The sequence below is a fragment of the Giraffa tippelskirchi genome, chromosome 6 (genome assembly GCF_054371585.1).
Source record: "Giraffa tippelskirchi isolate mGirTip1 chromosome 6, T2T-mGirTip1v1.2.pri, whole genome shotgun sequence".
Lineage (NCBI taxonomy): Eukaryota > Metazoa > Chordata > Mammalia > Artiodactyla > Giraffidae > Giraffa > Giraffa tippelskirchi.
The window spans coordinates 154,078,724-154,100,792 of NC_137280.1; the positions used below are offsets into that span (position 1 = coordinate 154,078,724).

Consider the following 22,069-nt stretch of genomic DNA (forward strand, 5'->3'; position numbering starts at 1 on the left):
TTTATTCAAATGTAGAGGTCCAAACATAGGAAGTCAACAGAATGGTACTAGAATTCTGAAGCTGCCAAAGTTCCATTTCAAAAAGTCAATAGATATATACTCTAAACTCACTGTTGAGTGATTCAGTGGGCATAATTCAGCTCAGAGCCTCTTCACTCAGGAGGAAGAGCTGGCAGAATCTCTGAATATGATGATCCTGATATCCTCCCCATATTATGTCTTCTTTCTTTTCCCTCCAGTTGAGGAATGAAATGATTGACAGTGAGATCCTTGGAGGCTGATCATAACTGCTTTCAGTGCTCCTAGACCTTGAAACGATTGATAGATATTCATAGGTATAGACTCGAGGTATTTATTTTAGGAGAGTAAATAGCATATGCAAAAGGGCAGTTGCAAGGGTGGATACAGAATTCCTACTCACCTTTAGGTCTTAGATCTCATTTCCTCCAGAAAGCTTCCTATGACTCTCTCAGTCTGGGTGTGTCTAATCAGGGTTCCCTAGTTAACTCTTCTACCTCTTTATGGCTCTTACTGCAATGTTTTGTAACATGTGTTTATTTGACTCTTTCTTCATGAGAGTATAAATGTTATGAAGTCAGGGGATATGTCTATTTTATTCACAGATCTTTCCCAACACCTATCATACTACCTGTTGTCAGGCAGGATCTAAATAAATGCTTATGCTTGATGTGCCATGTTTCAAAAGTCACTCTATTTGTGAGAGGCCAACTTGGACCTCTTTATCCAGTGACATTAGGAAAGATCAGATTTCTTAGGTAAAGATTCCCTATTCCAAGAATGTGGGGACAAAAGAATTAGTTTCCGAATTAGTAGAGGTTATACACCAGTAGCCTTAAATAAAGCTGGACTAAGGCTGTTTTGTTTGAAACATTGGTGTGTTTTCCACCACCATTTATCAATTCTCCAATTCTCCAGCACCAACTGGGTATCCAGCAATTCAATTCAGTTCTGACACTGTCTACCTGGAGGTAGTGTCAGTTTCCATAGGTTAAAGGCTTCAGTCCCACAAGACTGCCCTCACTTCAGATGCCAGTTGCAAGTTCTGAGTCACCCATACTTCTGATGTGCAATAAATTGAAGGTTCCCATTGATTATCTTCTCAGGATTGATAATTTGTTAGAATGGCTTACAGAACTCAGGAAAATACTTTATTTTTACTTACTGGTTCAGTAAGAAGGATATAGCTGAGGAATGACCAAATGAAAGAAATGCATAGGGCAAGATTTGGAAGGTTATAGAGTGCAGATCTTCTGTGCATTGACTGGGTGAGCTGCTCCCCAGTATTTTGAGTTGTTTACCAACCCAGTGGCATTCCCCCCGCCCCATTTCTTTGTTCCAAAGGTTTTATAGAGCTCAATCTCCAGCTCCCCACTCCTCTCTGGAGGTGGGGTGGGATTGAGGTTGAAAGTGCCAACCCTTTAATCTTTTGGTCTTCCTGGTGACCAGCCATATCCTGAGGCTAGTGATCCTACCCTAAGTCAGCTTATTACCATAAACACCGTGTCCATGACTACTGGGAAAACCATAGCTTTGATTATTTGGACCTTCGTTGACAAAGTGATGTCTGCTTTTTAATATGCTGTCTAGATTTGTCATAATTTTCTTGCAAGAAGCAATTTTAATTTCAGGGCTGCATCTTCATAGGTTCACTTGTAGTTTCCCATTTGCCATCGTCCCCACCCTTCATGCAATGAATGTGCATGGGCTTACACTTGACCTGCAGAACCCTTGCAGACATTAAGACTCACACTCTAAGTAAAATGTACGAGTCTTGGTTTAAAATTTAGGAATAAAAATTATCCATTCAATTTGAAAATGCATCACCTAGGGGGACTCAGAATTGAATCTTTTCTTTTATCTTGAAACTTCTTTCCACTAGAATTATCGAAAATATGTTCAGAGATGTGGTTGAAAATGTTTTAGACTCAGCAATTATGGCAAAGAAGATATGTATGTAATTATCCAATTAAGTAGGTAAATAATGATGTCCTGTTTGTAATAATAACAGTATTATTTGAAGCATGTGAAAATCTCATCTTTATAGCTTAAAAATTGTTAAATATTGGCAATTTCATGTGGTTCCTAAATATTTTTGTATGGCTCAATTAGGTAGTGTCACCAGTTGAGGATATGTCGTAGGGATTTTTTTGGGGGGAGTTAACTCTCATTTGTACCCCAGTCTTATAATTCATCCTCTTTTTTGCCATTAGAAAATAGGCCAATAAATGAGTATAGTTGTAAGTAAATGGTGGATTTGTGAGTGGGGGAAAAATATAGTACAAGTCTTGTCTTGTTTCCATACAAGTGCTTTTAGTTACATTTCAGTTTTGAGCAGCACATTTTTCAAGTAGAAAAGACTGTTGTGTGATCAGACCACTCAAAATGGCTGTTCTCTTGCTTTGTATGTCCCCTGCTCAACCAGGGCCTGCTTCACTTGACTAACGTTCTTATATACTTGCCCCCAGCCCCGGGTAGTGACTGTTCTTATCAAAGGGATGGTGAGGGGGCACGATCCTCTGCTACTTTCCCCGAGGAGCCCATCTGATGTCAGTTCCCCTAAGATATAACCATTTGAATGCAGAGTTCCAAAGAATAGCAAGGAGAGATAAGAAAGCCTTCCTCAGTGACTAATGCAAACAAATAGAGGAAAACAATAGAATGGGAAAGACTAGAGATCTGTTCAAGAAAATTAGAGATACCAAGCAAGGAAACATTTCATGCAAAGGTAGGCACAATGAAAGACAGAAATGGTATGGACCTAACAGAAGCAGAAGATATTAAGAAGAGGTGGCAAGAATACACAGAAGAACTACACACAAAATATCTTCATGACCCGGATAATCACGATGGTGTCATCACTCACCTAGAGCCAGACATCCTGATATGTGAAGTCAAGTGGGCCTTAGGAAGCATTATTACGAACAAAGCTAGTGGAGGTGATAAAATTCCAGTTGAGCTATTTCAAATCCTAAAAGATGATGCTGTGAAAGTGCTGCACTCAATATGCCAGCAAATTTGGAAAACTCAGCAGTGGCCACAGAACTGGAAAAGGTCAGTTTTCATTCCAATTCCAAAGAAGGGCAATGCCAAAGAATGCTCAAACTACAACACAATTGCACTCATCTCATATGCTAGCAAAGTAATGCTCAAAATTCTCCAAGACAGGCTTCAACAAGTTCACGTGAACCATGAAATTCCAGATGTCCATGGTGGATTTAGAAAAGGCAGAGGAACCAGAGATCAGATTGCCAGCATCCGCTGGATCATCGAAAAAGCAAGAGATTTCCGGAAAAATATGTACTTCTGCTTTATTGACTATGCCAAAACTTTTGACTGTGTGGATCGCAACAGATTGTGGGAAATTCTTAAAGAGATAGGAATAGCAGACCACCATACCTGTCACCTGAGAAATCTGTATGCAGGTCAAGAAGCACCAGTGAAAACTTGACATGAAACAACAGACCGGTTTCAAATTGAGAAAGGAGTATGTCAAGGCTGTATATTGTCACTGTACTTATTTAACTTCTATGCAGAGTTCAATTCAGTTCAGTTCAGTCACTCAGTCATGTCCGACTCTTTGCGGCCCCATGAACCACAGCATGCCAGGCCTCCCTGTCCATCACCAACTCCTGGAGTCCACCCAAACCGATGTCCATCGAGTCGGTGATGCCATCCAACCATCTCATCCTCTGTCATCCCCTTCTCCCCCTCCCCTCAGTCTTTCCCAGTATCAGGGTCTTTTCCAATGAGTCAGCTCTTCACATCAGGTGGCCAAAGTATTGGAGTTTCAGCTTCAACATCAGTCCTTCCAATGAACACTCAGGACTGATCTCCTTTAGGATGGACTGGTTGGATCTCTTTGCAGTCCAAGAGACTCTCAAGAATCTTCTCCAACACCACAGTTCAAAAGCATCAATTCTTCAGCACTCAGCTTTCTTTATAGTCCAACTCTCACATCCATACATGATTACTGGAAAAACCATAGCCTTGACTAGATGGACCTTTGTTGGCAAAGTAATGTCTCTGCTTTTAAATATGCTATCTCGGTTGGTCATAAATTTACTTCCAAGAGTAAGCGTCTTTTAATTTCATGACTGCAATCACCATCTGCAGTGATTTTGGAGGCCAGAAATATAAAGTCAGCCACTGTTTCCACTTGAAAAAGCAAGAGATTTCCAGAAAAACATTCATTTCTGCTTCATTGACTATGCCAAAGCCTTTGACTATGTGGATCGCAATAAACTGTGGAAAATTCTGAAAGAGGTGGGAATACCAGACCATCTGACCTGTCTCTTGAGAAACCTGTATGCAGGTCAGGAAGCAACAGTTAGAACTGTACATGGAACAACAGACTGGTTCCAAATAGGGAAAGGAGTACGTCAAAGCTGTATATTGTCACCCTGCTTATGTAACTTACATGCAGAGTACATCATGAGAAACGCTGGGCTGGAAGAAACACAAGCTGGAATCAAGATTGCTGGGAGAAATATCAATAACCTCAGATATGCAGATGACACAACCCTTATGGCAGAAAGTGAAGAAGAACTAAAGAGCCTCTTGATGAAAGTGAAAGAGGAGAGTGAAAAAATTGGCTTAAAGCTCAACATTCAGAAAACTAAGATCATGGCATCTGTTCCCATCACTTCATGGGAAATAGATGGTGAAACAGTGGAAACAGTGTCAGACTTTATTTTTTTGGGCTCCAAAATCACTGTAGATGGTGATTGCAGCCATGAAATTAAAGGACGCTTACTCCTTGGAAGGAAGGTTATGACCAACCTAGATAGCATATTTAAAATCAGAGACATTACTTTGCCAACCAAAGTCCGTCTAGTCAAGGCTATGGTTTTTCCAGTGATCATGTATGGATGTGAGAGTTGGATGGTGAAGAAAGCTGTGCGCCGAAGAATTGATGCTTTTCAACTGTGGTGTTGGAGAAGACTCTTGAAAGTCCCTTGGACTGCAAAGAGATCCAACTAGTCCATCCTAAAGGAGATCAGTCCTGGGTGTTCATTGAAAAGACTGATGTTGAAGCTGAAACTCCAATACTTTGGCCACCTGATGAGAAGATTTGACTCATTGGAAAAGACCCTAATGCTGGGAAGGATTGGGGGCAGGAGGAGAAGGGGACAAGAGAGGATGAGATGGCTGGATGGCATCACTGACTCGATGGACATGGGTTTGGGTACGATGGACATGGGTTTGGGTAAACTCCGGGAGTTGGTGATGAACAGGGAGGCCTGGCGTGCTGCGATTCATGGGGTCGCAAAGAGTCAGACACGACTGAGCGACTGATCTGAACTGAACTGTTTCCACTGTTTCCCCATCTATTTGCCGTGAAGTGATGGGAGTGGATGCCATGATCTTAGTTTTCTGAATGTTGAGCTTTAAGTCAACTTTTTCACTCTCCTCCTTAATGGATGGCATTTCAAATAGGAGTCTCTTCACTCTTTCTGAAATTAAAATATGAGCAAGGTGTCAAAATTTTGAGACCTAAGAGGTTATAATTGTTACATTTTTAGTGAGAAAGTACTGTTGCTTAAAATAACATATTTCACAAACTGCCTTATCTCTTCATTTCTATTGTGTCATTCTCATCTGAACTCTGCCATTAGAACTGAAGTATTCTTGTGAACATTTAGAAAGTTTCCACAATGTTAAGTATACGTATACTCTTGTTCTTTCTGCCAAGGCTACTGGTAATCAAGAGTATCCATGTGATGAATATAAAGAAAGTCATAGTTTGGAACTTTGAGTCCAATTTTATGGGCATTTTGGATCTAGGTCTTAGATTATATGTGGGGAATTTATTCATGCCATTTTATTTTTTTTTAATACTCCATTGGATAAGAAAAAAGAAAGTAGAGGAAGTAGAATTTGAACAAATCACTGAAACTAATGATTATTAATGGTGTTTGCAAAAGATAAGCAGAGGAAATGAGCAGTAATATGATAATTTGGAATGCTAGCAGCTGGCATTCCACACTCACAAGGGATAATTGAAAATAGTCTATATTCATGGCAAAGATGCCTTAGATTTTAGACTTATTTTATAGTTCTAGTGCTTTGTTCCTAAAGCATCAGATTGCTTATTTAATGTCTTCCTTGAAAGTCAGCTGTGTATTACAAATGTTTGATCAAGATTATACCAACAGTCTTAATTAAATTTTACTCTTATTTAGGGTAACCAACCATCTTAGTTTGCCTGGGATTGTTGAAAGATTTTCTAGGAATTGGGACTTTCAGTGTTAAAACTGGGAAAATCTCAGGGAATCTTGGACAGATGATTGCCTTCCTTCATTTCAAAATTAAATGAGTAGAGAAAATCCTGATATGATTAGAAAGTTATGTAATAACCCTGTACATTCTTTACCCTTAAACGTTAGAAAATTTTAACTTGAAAATGTTATTTCAGGAAACCATTTCTTCTATAGAAGGTTAATTTTGTTTTAATTGCTTTGACATTTTAAATGTAAATTGATTTCTTGGTCATTTTTCAAAAAGACCTTAATTTACCCTTTGGTCAAGAAGATAGCAACAACCAGCAAGGTTATACGCTATTCATAATGAAAATGGTAGATATAAACTAATTAAAAATATTCAGTGTGGGAATTCTGATAAGATAAACATGGATAATCAGCGCTTTTAAAAAAGTACTAAATAAATAAGAAAATAGTCCTCTTCTTTTCTGAAGTTATTGTGTGATGTTTGTTTTAAAAGTAAATAGCCCAGTGACTGTTGCATAAACCTTTCTTTCCTTTTTATCTAGCAATTATATATAGTTGTGTCCTTGAATGTTTGTAGTATGATAGAACTTTAAAAAATTTATTGCCACACTTTTGGTTTACAATTTATATATTTTTTTCTTTTCCTCTTTTTTTTTTTTTTTAAAGGAAGGTCAAACAAAATAGTGTGATCAGGCATCTAATTACAGGCTATTAACAGCATGTGCTGTTTGCTAATCTTTATTCTGAACTCACTTTAGACACCAGCCTACTTTTCTCAACAAGGGGGCACTTAAGTTAATTGCTTCATTAGAAACATGCATTTAGCCTTTTCTGATCTGTAAGTACAACTCATTGGCATAGCTGCAGAAGTTTGAACACCTGCAGCCCAAGCAGCCTGAAAGGAAGCCATAACTTACTATAAAGGAAAATGAAAGAAGCTCAAGTTCAAAATGCTGTTATCAATGATACAGTGTAGTCCCTAACTTGAGCTGACCTAAGAGACTTGGCTTCTGCATGGCTTCTTATCAGCATCCAAAAGGGCATACAAAATTCTTTGTAAACTAATTTAAAAAGTGTCTTGTTTATTCAGAAGCAACTTGTGAATGGTATTTGTTCAGAGTCTAGATCACATCAATTGCATACCAGCCAACAACTTATTTCTCTTCTAAGAGAGAAGCCAAGTATCAAAGATACAAAGTACTAAAGATAAGCTTCTCAATTCTCAACTGTTCTGAGCTCTCAATAAAGCTACTGATGTACAAATTGGGGTGGGACCCAATGGTTTCCACCTGCAAGCTTGTCTTAGATCCTTGGCTCTGGCTGGGAGAGGTGCTGATACTAGTCTGACCTTTAGTGCCCTTAGAAAACAAAACACAGGCTTTCTTGTGGCCTTGATCAATCAGTCCTTCCGAAGAGGATTCCACCCCCTTTCTTCAAGTACTAGTCTTGGGGCAAAAAACCCCATGGCTATTTCTGTTAACAGTGCTGGTGAAAGCAAAGAGATCCTTGATTCGCTCTTACTAAATCTTAAAAGACATTTCAAGTCATCTTTTTTTCTGTTTCTGTGGTTGAGTCTTAGAAATTTTGTGTTTGATATTTAATGAGATAGTGACCTCAGTAAGTAAATGAATGAAGTGCTTTCAAAATTGGTTCAAATAGTATGTTATAAGGAAATTAAGACTCAGTTGATATAAGGAAAACATTTACAAGGCTATTGAGCCATAAAATACTTACAGGATACTGAGTTGTCAAATTTGGACTTTTAATATATCAAGTCCTTAAGTGTGGTAACATCCAAAGTTTCAAATATGAGCTTACTAGAATAACAGAATCTTTAAAAATCATTTATTTTGCTTTCATTTAGTTTATTTAGTTTGATCATTTGGTTTATTTTCTGTGGTGAGTACCTAGAGTTAATCAGAAAATAAATATCTCAAACAAATAATTCAAAGATCTTAAAGCTAATATGACCCTGAATGTCTTTTTAGCATTATTGAGATTAAAGCCTTTTATGTTACTGTGGAAAGTAGGATTTACTGATAGGCATCTGGAATATTGAATTTTAAATTATTTTTTTCTATAATTAGATATGTGTCACTTGTTTCAAACAAGCTAAGAAACAGCAGTGATACCAATTGCTGTTTTAGGGTATTTCTGAGTTGCACTAATGGTAACAATAGCCAGGGTTCTTCAGGCACATTTTAAGAAGAAATGCTCTATATAAGTGTGTGTGTATCTGTGTGTGTGTATGTACATTCTTGTAGAGGCAAAAAAAAAAAAAAATGGCCTATATCAGTAGTTTGTATTACCTTCTGCCCTCCCAGAATTGTGGGATTTGGGTCCATTAGAATTATATAAGCCTGTAAGTATGTCTTTTTCAATGATTGGCATAGAAAAGCAGTAACACATTTTCAAGTCATTTTCAAATTTGGGAATTACAGAGCATGTGGGGTAATTTACTGCATGTTTAGTGTATTTACTAATTGATTTAAAAGAAAATATTTACAAGTGGATGAAGCATTTCAGAATTAAGTTCCTTTAGGCAAAGAAGACCTCAATGTAGGAAAAATTATTGACTAAATGAAATATTTAAAGATAATTATATTTTTTTCAGTGATTATGTTGTAGTCAAACCTACAGATTTGCATATTTAAAATATGTTAGGATACTTAATTGATGTGACTGCAAGTATGGTTATCTTATAACTGTTTTTTCACTGGGAAGAGTAATTTTCTGAGTAAACTTTAGGTAGATATTATTGCTAATTTATTAATTTAGAGGTATATTACACTCTTAATTTTAGATTTTTTTTCTTTCATTCTGGCCATTTCTCTGCTTCCTTGTACTTTTTATGTAAGATAGTACAGCTCTAGCATTCTATAATTAAGCGTGCCTCTCAACCCCCCAGCAGATAGAGAAATTAGGCTTAGTTTTGTGAAGAGCTGACAGAATGAGTTGTTTTTATTTTCATATTCACTTGTTGAGAAAAATATGATGCTTTATTTACAAGAACATAATAGTTTTAAATTGAGAAAGCAAATTAAAATAGCTTAACAGTTTGGCTTTGATGAAAACTTGTCAGTTATTAATGAAATAGCAATTAATAATTTACCTTTGGAATATCGCATTATTTAAATTGGTCATAATAATTTGAGGCAATTTTATACTCTTCCCCCAAATAAAAGATTGGAGAGTATTCTTTTACCTTTTTTAGGATCATCTGGTAAGAGATTCATGCTATGTGATTAAAGAATAATTCTCTCTAGTTTTTCATCTTTGAAGTGTGTGCATTGTTCCTGGTTTTGACTTTTTATGTTTTTCCTTGATATATTTGTAATTTTCATGGTATTTCTTTAGTTTTGTTTGTTAGCTTCTATAGCTTGTTGTGCTGTGCTGTGCTGTGCTTCATTGCACAGTCATGTCCAACTCTTTGTGACCCCATGGACACATGAGGAGCCTGTTCAACACCTCTGTTCCTGGGGATTCTCCAGGCAGGAATACTGGAGTGGGTTGCCATGCCCTCCTCTGGGGATCTTCCCAACCTAGGGATTGAACCCAGGTCTCCCACATTGCAGGCAAATTCTTTACTGCCTGAGCCACTAGGGAAGCCCAAGAATACTGGAGTGAATAGCCTATCTCTTCTCCAGGGGAGCTTTCCAATGTAGGGATTGAACCAGGGTTTCCTGTATTGCAGGTGGATTCTTTACCAGCTGAACTACCAGGAAAGCCCTTCTATAGCTTAAGGTTTTGCAAAGGACTCTCTTGGTACCCTTATGACTTAAATGGAGGTACGAGCAATACACCCACCTAATACTAGCAATTGATGTCTGAGAAGCTTGTTTCTAATGGCAAGCCACAGAAGTCCAATGCTTCAGCTTGTTCTGCTCAACGTTTTACATAAGTGATTTTAATACTTAGAGGTTTATCAAACTTTTAAATGGCAAAGACGGAGAGAGATTATGAATGTGTTGAATCACAGTAACCTTGACAAGCCAAATATATAATATGAAATTGCACACCTGCAAAGAACAAACAAAACAAAAATTGAACCTTGTACACATATTCAGTTGCGTGATTTATGACTAAGGTAACCTAGCATTGCAGTAAGAAAGGACAGTCTTTAATACATAGTACTGGGTCAGTTAGATATCCACATGGAAAAAAATCTAGTTTGATCTCTTCTTGACAGTTCAGTTCAGTTCAGTTCAGTCGCTCAGTCGTGTCCGACTCTCTGCGACCCCATGAATCGCAGCACGCCAGGCCTCCCTGTCCATCACCAACTCCCGGAGTCTACCCAAACCCATGTCCATCGAGTCGGTGATGCCATCCAACCATCTCATCTTCTGTCGTCCCCTTCTCCGCCCGCCCCCAATCCTACCCAGCATTAGGGTCTTTTCCAATGAGTCGACCCTTCGCATGAGGTGGCCAAAGTATTGGAGTTTCAGCTTCAACATTAGACCTTCCAATGAACACCCAGGATTGATCTCTTTTAGGATGGATTGATTGGATCTCCTTGCAGTCCAAGGGACTCTCAAGAGTCTTCTCCAACACCACAGTTCAAAAGCAGCAATTCTGCGGCGCTCAGCTTTCTTCACCGTCCAACTCTCACATCCATACATGACCACTGGAAAAACCATAGCCTTGACTAGACGGACTTTTGTTGGCAAAGTAATGTCTCTGCTTTTAAATATGCTATCTAGGTTGGCCATAACCTTCCTTCCAAGGAGTAAGCGTCTTTTAATTTCATGGCTGCAGTCACCATCAGCAGTGATTCTGGAGCCCAAAAAAATAAAGTCTGACACTGTTTCCACTGTTTCCCCATCTATTTCCCATGGAGTGATGGGACCAGATGCCATGATCTTAGTTTTCTGAACGTTGAGCTTTAAGCCAACTTTTTCACTCTCCTCCTTCACCTTCATCAAGAGGCTCTTTAGTTCTTCTTCACTTTCTGCCATAAGGGTGGTGTCATGTACAAAATTCAGTTCCAGATGAATTGCGGATTTAAATATGATACATACAGTTATAAAACTTTTAGAGAAACATAGGAGAACATCCATATGGTCCATATAGTCAAAGCTATGGTCTTTCCAGTAGTCGTATACGATGTAAGAGTTGGACCATACAGAAGGCTGAGTGGCAAAGGATTGATGCTTCTGAATCGTGGTGCTGGTGAAGACTCTTGAGAGTCCCTTGGACTGCAAGGAGATCAAACCAGTCAATTGTAAAAGAAATCAAACCTGAATATTCATTGTAAGGACTAATGCTGAAGCTGAAGCTCCAATACTTTGTCTACCTGATGTGAAGAACTGACTCATTGGAAAAGACCCTGATGCTGGGAAAGATTGAAGGCAAAAGAAGAGGATGGCAGAGGATTTCAGTAAGAACATCAATATGAAAAATACAACTTAATAAAAGTATTGGCAAGATTTAACAGATATTCCTCAAAGCAGGATGTTCAAAGTGCAATCAAGATATGAAAAGAATTCAACATCTTTAGTAATAAGGGAAATGTGAATAAACCATAATGTAGTATTACATATGCATGAAAATGGCTAAAATTATAAAGATGGGAAATGTTTCTAAGAACATGGAGTGATCAGAACTCTCATATACCAAGTGTGTAAATTGGTACAAACCTTTTAGACAATTTTTGGCTGTGCGGTACTAAAACTGAGCATATGCTTATCCTCTGATCCACATATTACATGCATATACTCATAGGTATATACTCAACAGAAAAACTTAGATATTTGCTAGCATGTCTATGGCAGCACTATTTGTGATAGTCAAAACCTGGAATGTACTCAAATGCCTGTCACTAGTGGATAAGTAGATAAATAATTGTACCATATTATTGAATATTGTACACTTGTGAGCATGATCTACAACTCTAAGAAACCATATGGATGCATTTCTTAAACATAATGCTGAACAAAAGAAGCCAGACCCAAATAAAATGCTGTATTACATTTATGTGAAAGTGCAAAAATAAAACTCAAATCTCAGTTAAGAAAGTGGTTTTGGGGGATGTAGTGACTGGAAGGCGAGTGTTGTAAGAATGAGTTCTGGGGTGATCATGTGCTGCTTCTTTATCTACGTGTTGCTTATATGGATTTGTTCAGTTGAAAAGCTTCCAAGTTGGATTTTAGATATATGTACTTCTGCCTGGATATAAATACTTCAATATTAAGTTTTTAAAATGTTGAAGATAGTAATTTTTATTCAGCTATACAACTTGGGCAAATCATTTGTCATTTATGAGTCTCTGCTTTTATTGGTTAAAATTGTGAATCGATATTGAATAGAACCGTGATCTACTGAGTTTATGGTTGGCTATTAAACAACTTTTTGTTTTACTTATTTCCTTAGTGCTTTGTATAACTCAACAGACCAATACAGAAAAGTCACTATTTGATAGTCACAGTTTCTCACAAAAATATTTATTTTTTTCTTTTATGACAGGTGATCAGAAATGGAAAGAAAAGTAAGCAGAATCTGTCTTGCTTCTGAACCTGATATAATTCATTTTCTACAAGTTGCTTGGGAGAAAACACTAGGATCTGGTTTTGTTATTACACTTACTGATGGGCAGTCAGCATGGACTGGGACAGGTAATATTAAAAGTGAATTTTTTAAAGAAAAATTAATGTAATGTGCTATATTTCAGTCCTCAGTGATACTTCAAATTAAATATTTAATTGATATTGGTTAAAATTAACATTTACTTGTTATTGCTGTCAAATTTACACATAGATGTATAATATTAATGCTGTTTTCTATAAGTGACATTAATGGAAATGAGGAAAAATACCCTTTTGAGTCATAGTACTTGATCAGAGTTTTAAAAATTATCTTTTTATATAAAACATATAAAATAGTATTTTTTATATATATCGTTTCTTAGCACCTCAGGGAAATACTGAAAGGAACAGGAAGGTGAATTGGCTAGGCCAAAGCTTAGGAAAGTGAAGTGGTGTTTGTTTTCTTTTTATTTTATATTATTTTTTGAATTATTTTCCAGTGAACATATACTACATTTGTAACAAAATGAAACAGAACTGTTAATAATAGCTTAAAATTTTGTAAACCAAGGTTCAAACCCATATGTGGGTTTTTGGCTATTATATTATGAAATAGACTTTTGATTTTTTTGTCTTTGGTAATAGCTGGATTAAAGATTTACTAATCTTGGCCCCGCCCATTAAAGCAAGACCTAATTTTCCCCACAGTCAGTCTCTCCCATCAGGAAGATTCCATAAGCCTCTTATCCTTATCTCTCAGAGGAGGGGCAGATAGAATGGAAGCCACAATCACAGAAAACGAATCAAACTGATCACATGGACCACAACCTTGTCTAACTCTTTGAAACTATGAACCATGCCATATAGGGCAATCCAAGACAGGTCATGGTGGAGACTTCTGACAAAACGTTGTCCTCTGGAGAAGGGAATGGCAAACCACTTCAGCATTCTTGCTTTGAGAATCCCATGAACAGTATGAAAAGGCAAAAAGATATGACACCAAAAGATGAACTCCCCAGGTCGTTAGGTGCCCAGTATGCTACTGGAGAAGAATGGAGAAATAACTCCAGAAAGAATAAAGAAATGGAGCCAAAGCAAAAACAACACCCAGTTGTGGATGCGACTGGTGATGGAAGTAAAATACGATGCTGTAAAAAACAATATTGCATAGGAACCTGGAATGTTAGGTCCAAGAAAGTAAATTAGAAGTGGTCAAACAGGAAATGGCGAGAGTGAACATCAACATTTTAGGAATGAGTGAACTAAAATTGAATGGACGAATTTAACTCAGATGACCATTATACCTACTACTGTGGGCAAGAATCCCTTAGAAGAAATGAAGTAGCCCTCAGTTAATAAAAGAGTCTGAAATGCAGTACTTGGGTGCAATCTCAAAAATGAAAGAATGATCTCTGTTTGTTTCCAAGGCAAACCATTCAGTAACAGTAATCCAAGTCTATTCTCAACCAGTAAAGCTGAAGAAGCTGAAGTCGAACACTTCTATGAAGACCTACAAGACCTTCTAGAACTAACACCTGAAAAAGATATCCGTTTCTTTATAGGGGACTGGAATGCAAAAGTAGGAAGTCAAGAGATACCTGGAGTAACAGGCAAAGTTGACTTTGGAGTACAGAATGAAGTAGGGCAAAGGCTAACAGAGTTTTGCCAAGAGAATACACTGGTCATAGCAAACACCCTCTTCCAACAACACAAGAAAAGACTCTACACGTGGACATCACCAGATGGTCAATACCAAAATCAGATTGATTACATTCTTTGCAGCCAAAGATGGAGAAGCTCTATACAGTCAGCAAAAACAAGACTGGGAGCTGACTGTGCCTCAGATCATGAACTCCTCATTGGCAAATTTAGACTTAAATTGAAGAAAGTGGGGAAAACCATTAGACCATTCAGGTATGACCTAAATCAAATCCCTTATGACTATACAGTGGAAGTGACAAATAGATTAAAGGGATTAGATCTGATAGAGAACCTGAAGAAATATGGACGGAGGTTCATGACATTGTACAGGAGACAGGGAGCAAGACCATTCTCAAGAAGAAGAAATGCAAAAAGGCAAAATGGTTGTCTGAGGAGGCCTTACAAATAGCTGTGAAGAGAAGAGAAGTGAAAGGCAAAGGAGAAAAGGAAAAATATACCCATTTGAATGCAGAGTTCAAAGAAGAGCAAGGAGAAATAAGAAAGCCTTCCTCAGTGATCAGTGCAAAAAAATAGAGGAAGACAGCAGATTGGGAAAGACTAGAGATCTCTTCAAGAAAATTAGAGATACCAAGGGAACATTTCATGCAAAGATAGGCTCGATAAAGGACAGAAATGGTATGGACCTAACAGAAGCAGAAGATATTAAGAAGAGATGGCAAGAAGATACAGAAGAACTGTACAAAAAAGATCTTCACGACCCAGATAATCATGATGGTATGATCACTCACCTTGAGCCAGACATCCTAGAATGTGAAGTCAAGGAAGTTAGGAAGCATCACTACGAACAAAGCTAGTGGAGGTGATGGAATTCCAGTTGAGCTATTTCAAATCCTAAAAGATGATGCTGTGAAAGTGCTGCCAGGCTTCAACAATACATGAACTGTGAACTTCCAGATGGTCAAGCTGGATTTTGAGAAGGCAGAGGAGCCAGAGATCAAATTGCTAATATCCAATGGATCATCGAAAAAGCAAGATTTCCAGAAAAACATGTTCTTCTGTTTTATTGACCACACCAAAGCCTTTGACTGCGTGGATCACAACAAACTGTGGAAAATTCTTAAAGAGATGAAAATACCAGACCACCCTATCTGCTTCCTGAGAAATCTGTGTGCAGGTCAAGAAGCAACAGTTAGAACTGGACATGGAACAACAGACTGGTTCCAAATTGGGAAAGGTTACGTCAAGGCTGTATATTGTCAACCTGCTTATTTAACTTATATGCAGAGTACATCATGCGAACTGCTGGGCTGGATGAAGCACAAGCTGGAATCAAGATTGCCAGGAGAAATATCAATAACCTCAAATATGCAGATGACACCACGCTTATGGCAGAAAGTGGAGAAGAACTAAAGAGCCTCTTGATGAAGCAAAAGAGGAGAGTAAAAAAGTAGGCTTAAAACTCAACATTCAGAAAGGTAAGATCAAGACATCTGGTCCCATCACTTCATGACAAATAAATTGTTAAGATTTTGGCTTCCTGTACTGAACAAGCTTTCAAACGGAAAATTTTACAGTGCATTGGAAGATGGCTATTTGTTTTCAAAGATGTTGAAGTTTTCAGTTTCACAAATGTTTAATACCCTTTATTATTCACGTTTATTTTCTTGAGTGATTTTTAATTATAAAATATGTCACTAAGTAGCGAAACATTTTTTCCATGTTTAGTTAAAGCTTATACATAAATGTAATTTGGTTTGGCACTTTACAGATAGACAATAAGATGATTAATAGCATTGAAACAATTAAATAATTGAAACATGAAAATGAATTTCCTTCCTATACCTCATCCTGTTTTTGTACAACTTTTTGATTTCTGCAACCTTCAATTTGGGTAATTTTTTTTCTCTTTTCATTTGAGTGAAATTAAAAGGATGTGGGGTTCCTTTTAATCTCCCACACACTAAACTCCATGATTTCTTTTCCATTAGCAATGTTTTATCTAATGAATGTTTTGGGGTCTAATTATCATGTGGTCTATCATCACTTCAACATTAAAGAAGGTTATATCACAGGGTTAAATCACAAAGTGGGTTAATGATCGATGACTGTTATTTGACTTTCATAAGAATTGCAGTCAACAGTAAGAAACTTATATCACTTATCTCTAGAGTAAAATTCACTGAAGAATAAACTTTATCAATGCCTTTATTATCAAATGATTATATCTGCTTATATTTGTTCTAAACACTGATATATTTTGTGACCTATATGGAAATTATGTGACAGAGCTCAGTAGAAAAAGGATTTTTAATGAATGAAGAGTAGTGAAGTGGGTCCATGATGTGATGACTTATTAAGTCTGTGTATCTTCTCAGCTCTGACACAAACTTAGAATATATAGTCTTTTGGTTCATTCTACATCAGAATCCAAAGTAAAGAACTGCCTTTCCTTACTTTCATCTTCACCTACCCACAAAGGTTGTCGAAGTGATTCTTTCTTTTATCCTATCTGCCTGAAAACAATTTCTTATTTTTTGTTGGCCTGCTAAGTTTTTATGCCATATTACGTCCTTCAGCTGTATCCTTACTGAATTTTCTTATTACTATGGCTTTTATCCCTGGTTGCTGAAGTTTTTAAAAGGAGCATTGAGTGCTTACAGCTGTGCTTCCTCCAGCACAAAATTCAAAACTGGTGACCAAATTGTTTTTCTAGGATTGAAGTTCTAAATAGGCAGTCAGAATTTCACATGGACTATTACAGGAAATGTTCAAGTAAATTTTTTTTCTTAAACTAGTACCTTTTTTTAAAAACATTTTTTAAAGGAGAGGTGTAGATATAAATAATTTTCTTTCATATGTTTTCCTTTCAGGAAAGATTTCATAACACTAAGCAATGCAGCATTCACAGATGGAGTAACATATGGGCATACCTAAGATAGTATTTAAAAGGATATCTGAAAAGATATCTAAGATGTCAGCACTTGAATCAAGGCTCCATAAGGCTGGCATTTTTCTCTGTCTAATGGTGGTATCCCTGGTGCCTAGAATAGTGCCTGGCACATAATAGATGCTCATTAAGCAGTTTCAGAATTTACTTGTTGTTTAGTCACTAAGTTGTGTCCCACTCTTTGCGACCCTATGAACTGTAGCCTGCCAGGCGCCTGTATCCATGGGATTTCCCAGGCAAGAACACTGGAGTGAGTTGCCATTTCTTTCTCCAGGGAATCTTCCTAACCCAGGGATTGAACCTGTGTCTCCTGCGTCTCCTACAATACAGGCGGGTTCAATAAATGGATTGAATCAATATATTCCATTAAATATTTTCAGAAAACTATCTTTTTGTTGTAATGAAATGTAAAATACTTTTTACTAGATGGTGTATCAGTAGACATACTTCATTATTTTTTAATGTAATTTTTGTTTTTTATTGGAATATAGTTGATTTACAATGTTGTATTAGTTTCAGTTATACAGAAAAGTGATTGTTATTGCATATACATATATCCATTTTTTTTTCAGATTCTTTTCCCATGTAGGTTATTACAGGATATTGAGTAGAGTTCCAAGTATTATACAGTAGAGCCTTGTTAGTTAGCTATTTTATATGTAGTAGTGTGTATATGTTAAAGTCCTAATTTATCCCTCCCTCATCCCCCACCATTTCTGTTTGGTAACTATAAATTTGTTTTGGAAGTCTGTTGAGTCTCTTTCTGTTTTCTAAATATGTTCATTTTATCTTTTTTTTTTTGGTGTGTGTGTATTTCCTTTAAGTTTTTCTATAGTTACATTCAAGATAGTTTCTATAGATTATTTCCTATTTCTCTGTGAAATATCAATAATGTATTTCTTTAGGTACTTATACTCTTCAAAACAATCCAAACAGAAAATACGAAATAATTCCTCAGATACAAAGCATTTGTCTTCTTATATTTGTCTTCTAGCTCTTTTCAGAAGAGCGAATAGAGTACTTGAAAGATCAATAGATTTGATATTGGTGATCTTCTAAAATGTGCAATGCTTCAGAGGGAGAAAAAAATATGTGGAAGTATTTTAGAAGCTGTAAAATTGCACAAGAATATTTTTATTCTTACCTTTTTTCAGAGACTGTGTTGAGACTCATATTTCAATATCAGAACTTATCAAAGACTCATTATAAAAGATACATGGATGCATTTCCAGACTTTCTTCCTCATTGCCCATTATGGGGCTTCCCTACAGTTGATAGTTCATGGACCAAAGTTATGGAAAGCTGTTATATTTTTAGGGATTCTTTAATGAAGATTTTATTGTTTATGTACTATTTCATACTAATATGTTAATGTTTAATATTATGGAAGTAAATAGTTTATCTAATGTCCCATATCTGTTTCACCTCAAACAAGAACAACCAGAGAGATATAAGTATGAACCCCAGTTTTATCACTTAACTTCTTCATGGTCCTTGACCATTACGTGATCTCTCTGAGTCTTACTTTTATCATTTGTAAAATGAGAATATCTGTCTTTCATTCTTGTAAGGAATAAAATAAATCAAGTTAAAGTGAAAGTTGCTCAGTCGTGTCCGACTCTTTCGACCCTATGGACTCTTCAGTCCATGGAATTCTCCGGGCCAGAATACTGGAGTGGGTAGCCTTTCCCTTCTCCAGGGGATCTTCCCAACCCAGGGATTGAACCCAGGTCTCCTGCATTGCAGACGGATTCTTTACCACCTGAGCCACCAGGGAAGCCCCAAAATAGATAAATGTAACCTTTAAAAAAAAAAAAAAAACAACAACTATAGGACTATATGGGTCTTTCATCATTGTGATCTCGAGTTGACATGGGAAACCATCCACCCACACATACATTCCGAATAAATATTAGATTAAATCTTGTAATTTTAAAAGGAAATAAACAGACACATCGCAGTCTTTGAATATAAGAAAGAGAATCCCTAGGTGCCGAGTGTGAAGATGTATATGAAAACCAAAAGAGTTAATGGGAGCAAAAGAACTAAGTTCATAGACTGCTGAATAGATACACATCTAATGACTGTGGTTGTGATACCTGAGCGGAATGGCTTGTTAAGACTGCAGGCCTTTTAGGAATTGGAGCTGAACTGTAAAGATAAAGTAACCTGGGATTGATCCTATTAATAAAATCTATAAGCAAAAAATAACAAACAAAGAACTACCCTGGCTTAGAGATGTAGCATAGACTCAGAGTAGTCAGTTAGGGCTCATTAGCTCATTTAATTGGAACGAGTAAATTAAAAGTCCCAGCAGAAATCAGAATCTTGTCTGTGTTATGTATGTGTGAGGGGTGGGGGGCTTAAATTTGAACCCTCTTAAATTTGCCACAAGTGTAAAAACCAAGTGAAGAAATTAACTTCCAAAACTGATCCAGAACTGGTGAAACCTGTAAGGACTCCAGGAAGGACCAACCAGCAACCTTTGTTCATGACTACCTCTGTTTGCCAGATCACTTGATACTTTTTCTAGAGGAGAGCCATGTTCAGACTTCACAAAGCACAGAAGGAAAAAAAAAGCAGAATGAGAATGTGTCGGCAGCTAGAAGAAATGAAATTAATATTTTAGGAACCATGCATAGAGACTGATCTAAATGAGATCTATAAGATATTATATATATATATATATATATATATACAATTTATACATATATATATAAATCCTTCAAATATTGAAAAGAAGGCAAGAACAGGATACTATGAAAAAGAAAAAAATGATCTGAAATTTGGACATAATAATTGTTGAAGTAAAAATCACTATGGATGAGTAAAACATCAGCTTTAAATATACCTAGATGAGATAATTGATAGCCAGATATATAATATAATGTATGCCATAGAGGAGATAGTAAATATTAACTCCCTTCCCTTTCTTCCTCTAAGTAATAAGATTCTCTTCATCTACTGTTTGTATTTTTGGCACATAATGAGATGAGAATAAACTCCGATTTTAGTTTAATTTGACTCTACCTATGTGAGTGAGAAATAGACTATAGACTATTTAATCTCGTTAATAATTGAGTCAAGGAAGAAGGATGTTTTGAAATACTGAGTTTATTAATCATTATAGAAAATGCTTTCTTCTGCTGTGACCTTGGAGCAGGTACACAAGATGGTTGTTTCTGTGGTAATTTATAATCTATGGATTTCATCTGAGGACAGAGAAAGAATGCAAGGAGTCTAATGAGATTTCTCAAAAATTGCTAGTTCAGTTAAGAGGTATAATTTGACTTAAAAATGTGTGGTGTGGGCATTGATTTTATTTTTGTTTAAATTTCTGTTGCTTAATAATAAATTAGTAGCAACAGGTAAATATATCTTTTCTTATGTTTAGAAATTTATTTTCAAATAAGACTTTTTATTACTCTCTCTCACAGTTTGTGAATCAGACATTTCCCAAGAAGCTGATGACATGGCAATGGAAAAAGAGAAATATGTTGATGAACTGAGAAAAGCATTGGTGTCAGGAGCAGGACCAACTGACACATACAAGTTTAATTTTTCTAAAGAGTCTCGTCACTTCTCTTTTGAGAAAAACTTGAAAGATGTTTCAGTAAGTAAATCTTTCCATAATGTTACAAGTGGTAAAATGTCAGGGAGTACTTATGGAGAAATTATATAAGTAGCTAGCATATTATTCCCAAAACACCTCAGAAACAAAAGTTTGAAAAGTACTTGGAAAAATGCTTCAAAGTTAGTCATTAAATGCTTTATATTCATGAATTGTGAAAAAGAATTATTGGAAAGTATATTTCATTTTTAGTGCTTTAAAACTAAGTATTATTGAGATAATTACATGAATAAGCACCTCTGAAAAATGGCGTCAAAAGTTTTAGATCATGAGACAAGGCTGATTGAAATGAATTTGGGGAAATACTGATTTTTGAGAAAGAAAATAATATATTTTTCTTTGAATATTTAACAATTATGACCTGTTTTCTTCTTTATTAAAATGTACTTACAGTTACAAAATGATATAGTTAGGTAGAGTAAGATATATGTTTATAAATTAAGGTATTTTATTTACATTTTCAAGATTAGAAGTATTAAAATAGAAGGAAATACCCTTCAACCCACCCTTTCAAAGCTTGCAAGCTATACAAACAAGGAATCTGCTATTTGTTGTGTTCGATTTATACATCAGTTCAAATCAAGGTTTATTTATGAGAAATGTACTACTTACTGTTTGTATATTTTAATTCATGTTAGTATAACTAGAGGTTGAATTGTTTTTTGTCAGTCGTTTATCAATCAGATATTAGATCTATAGTAGAAGAAAAAGAGGGACATCTTTACTACATTAAGTTTAAAGACAGTTATTGACAGTTTGTACTGGAACTAAGTTGAGTTTAAAAAATTCTTTTTAAAAAACTCTTTAATTCAGAATGATTAAAGGGATTTCACCAATTAGAGAAACATTTGAAGCAACAGATGGAATCATTACTTTGAAATATATATTATCCTATATAGAATAATGCAGAAAACCTGGCTTTAGTAATTATTTCTATTTAGAAAATATATACTTATTGTACTCAACTGCCAATTTATGTAAATTTCAATATGTTGAGGTCCTTAAAAATCATAATTTAAAATAGGGTAAGTAATGTTTGAAATGACTAGTAAAATTTCAT

General features: G+C 36.1%; 1 protein-coding gene across 10 annotated transcripts in view; it reads left to right on the forward strand.

The window, feature by feature from the left end:
• XRCC4 (X-ray repair cross complementing 4) overlaps positions 1 to 22,069 on the forward strand; it is a 376,104-nt gene that overhangs the window by 13,509 nt on the left and 340,526 nt on the right. For all 10 annotated transcript variants that reach the window (XR_014057555.1, XR_014057554.1, XR_014057556.1 and 7 more), the window contains exons 2-3: positions 12,711 to 12,859; positions 20,816 to 20,991. Coding sequence is in view for 7 of the 10 variants with exons in the window: in XM_081503924.1 (XP_081360050.1) it covers positions 12,721 to 12,859; positions 20,816 to 20,991 (315 nt within the window). In the remaining 3 variants the exon portion in view is untranslated. The remainder of the gene's footprint in view (positions 1 to 12,710; positions 12,860 to 20,815; positions 20,992 to 22,069) is intronic.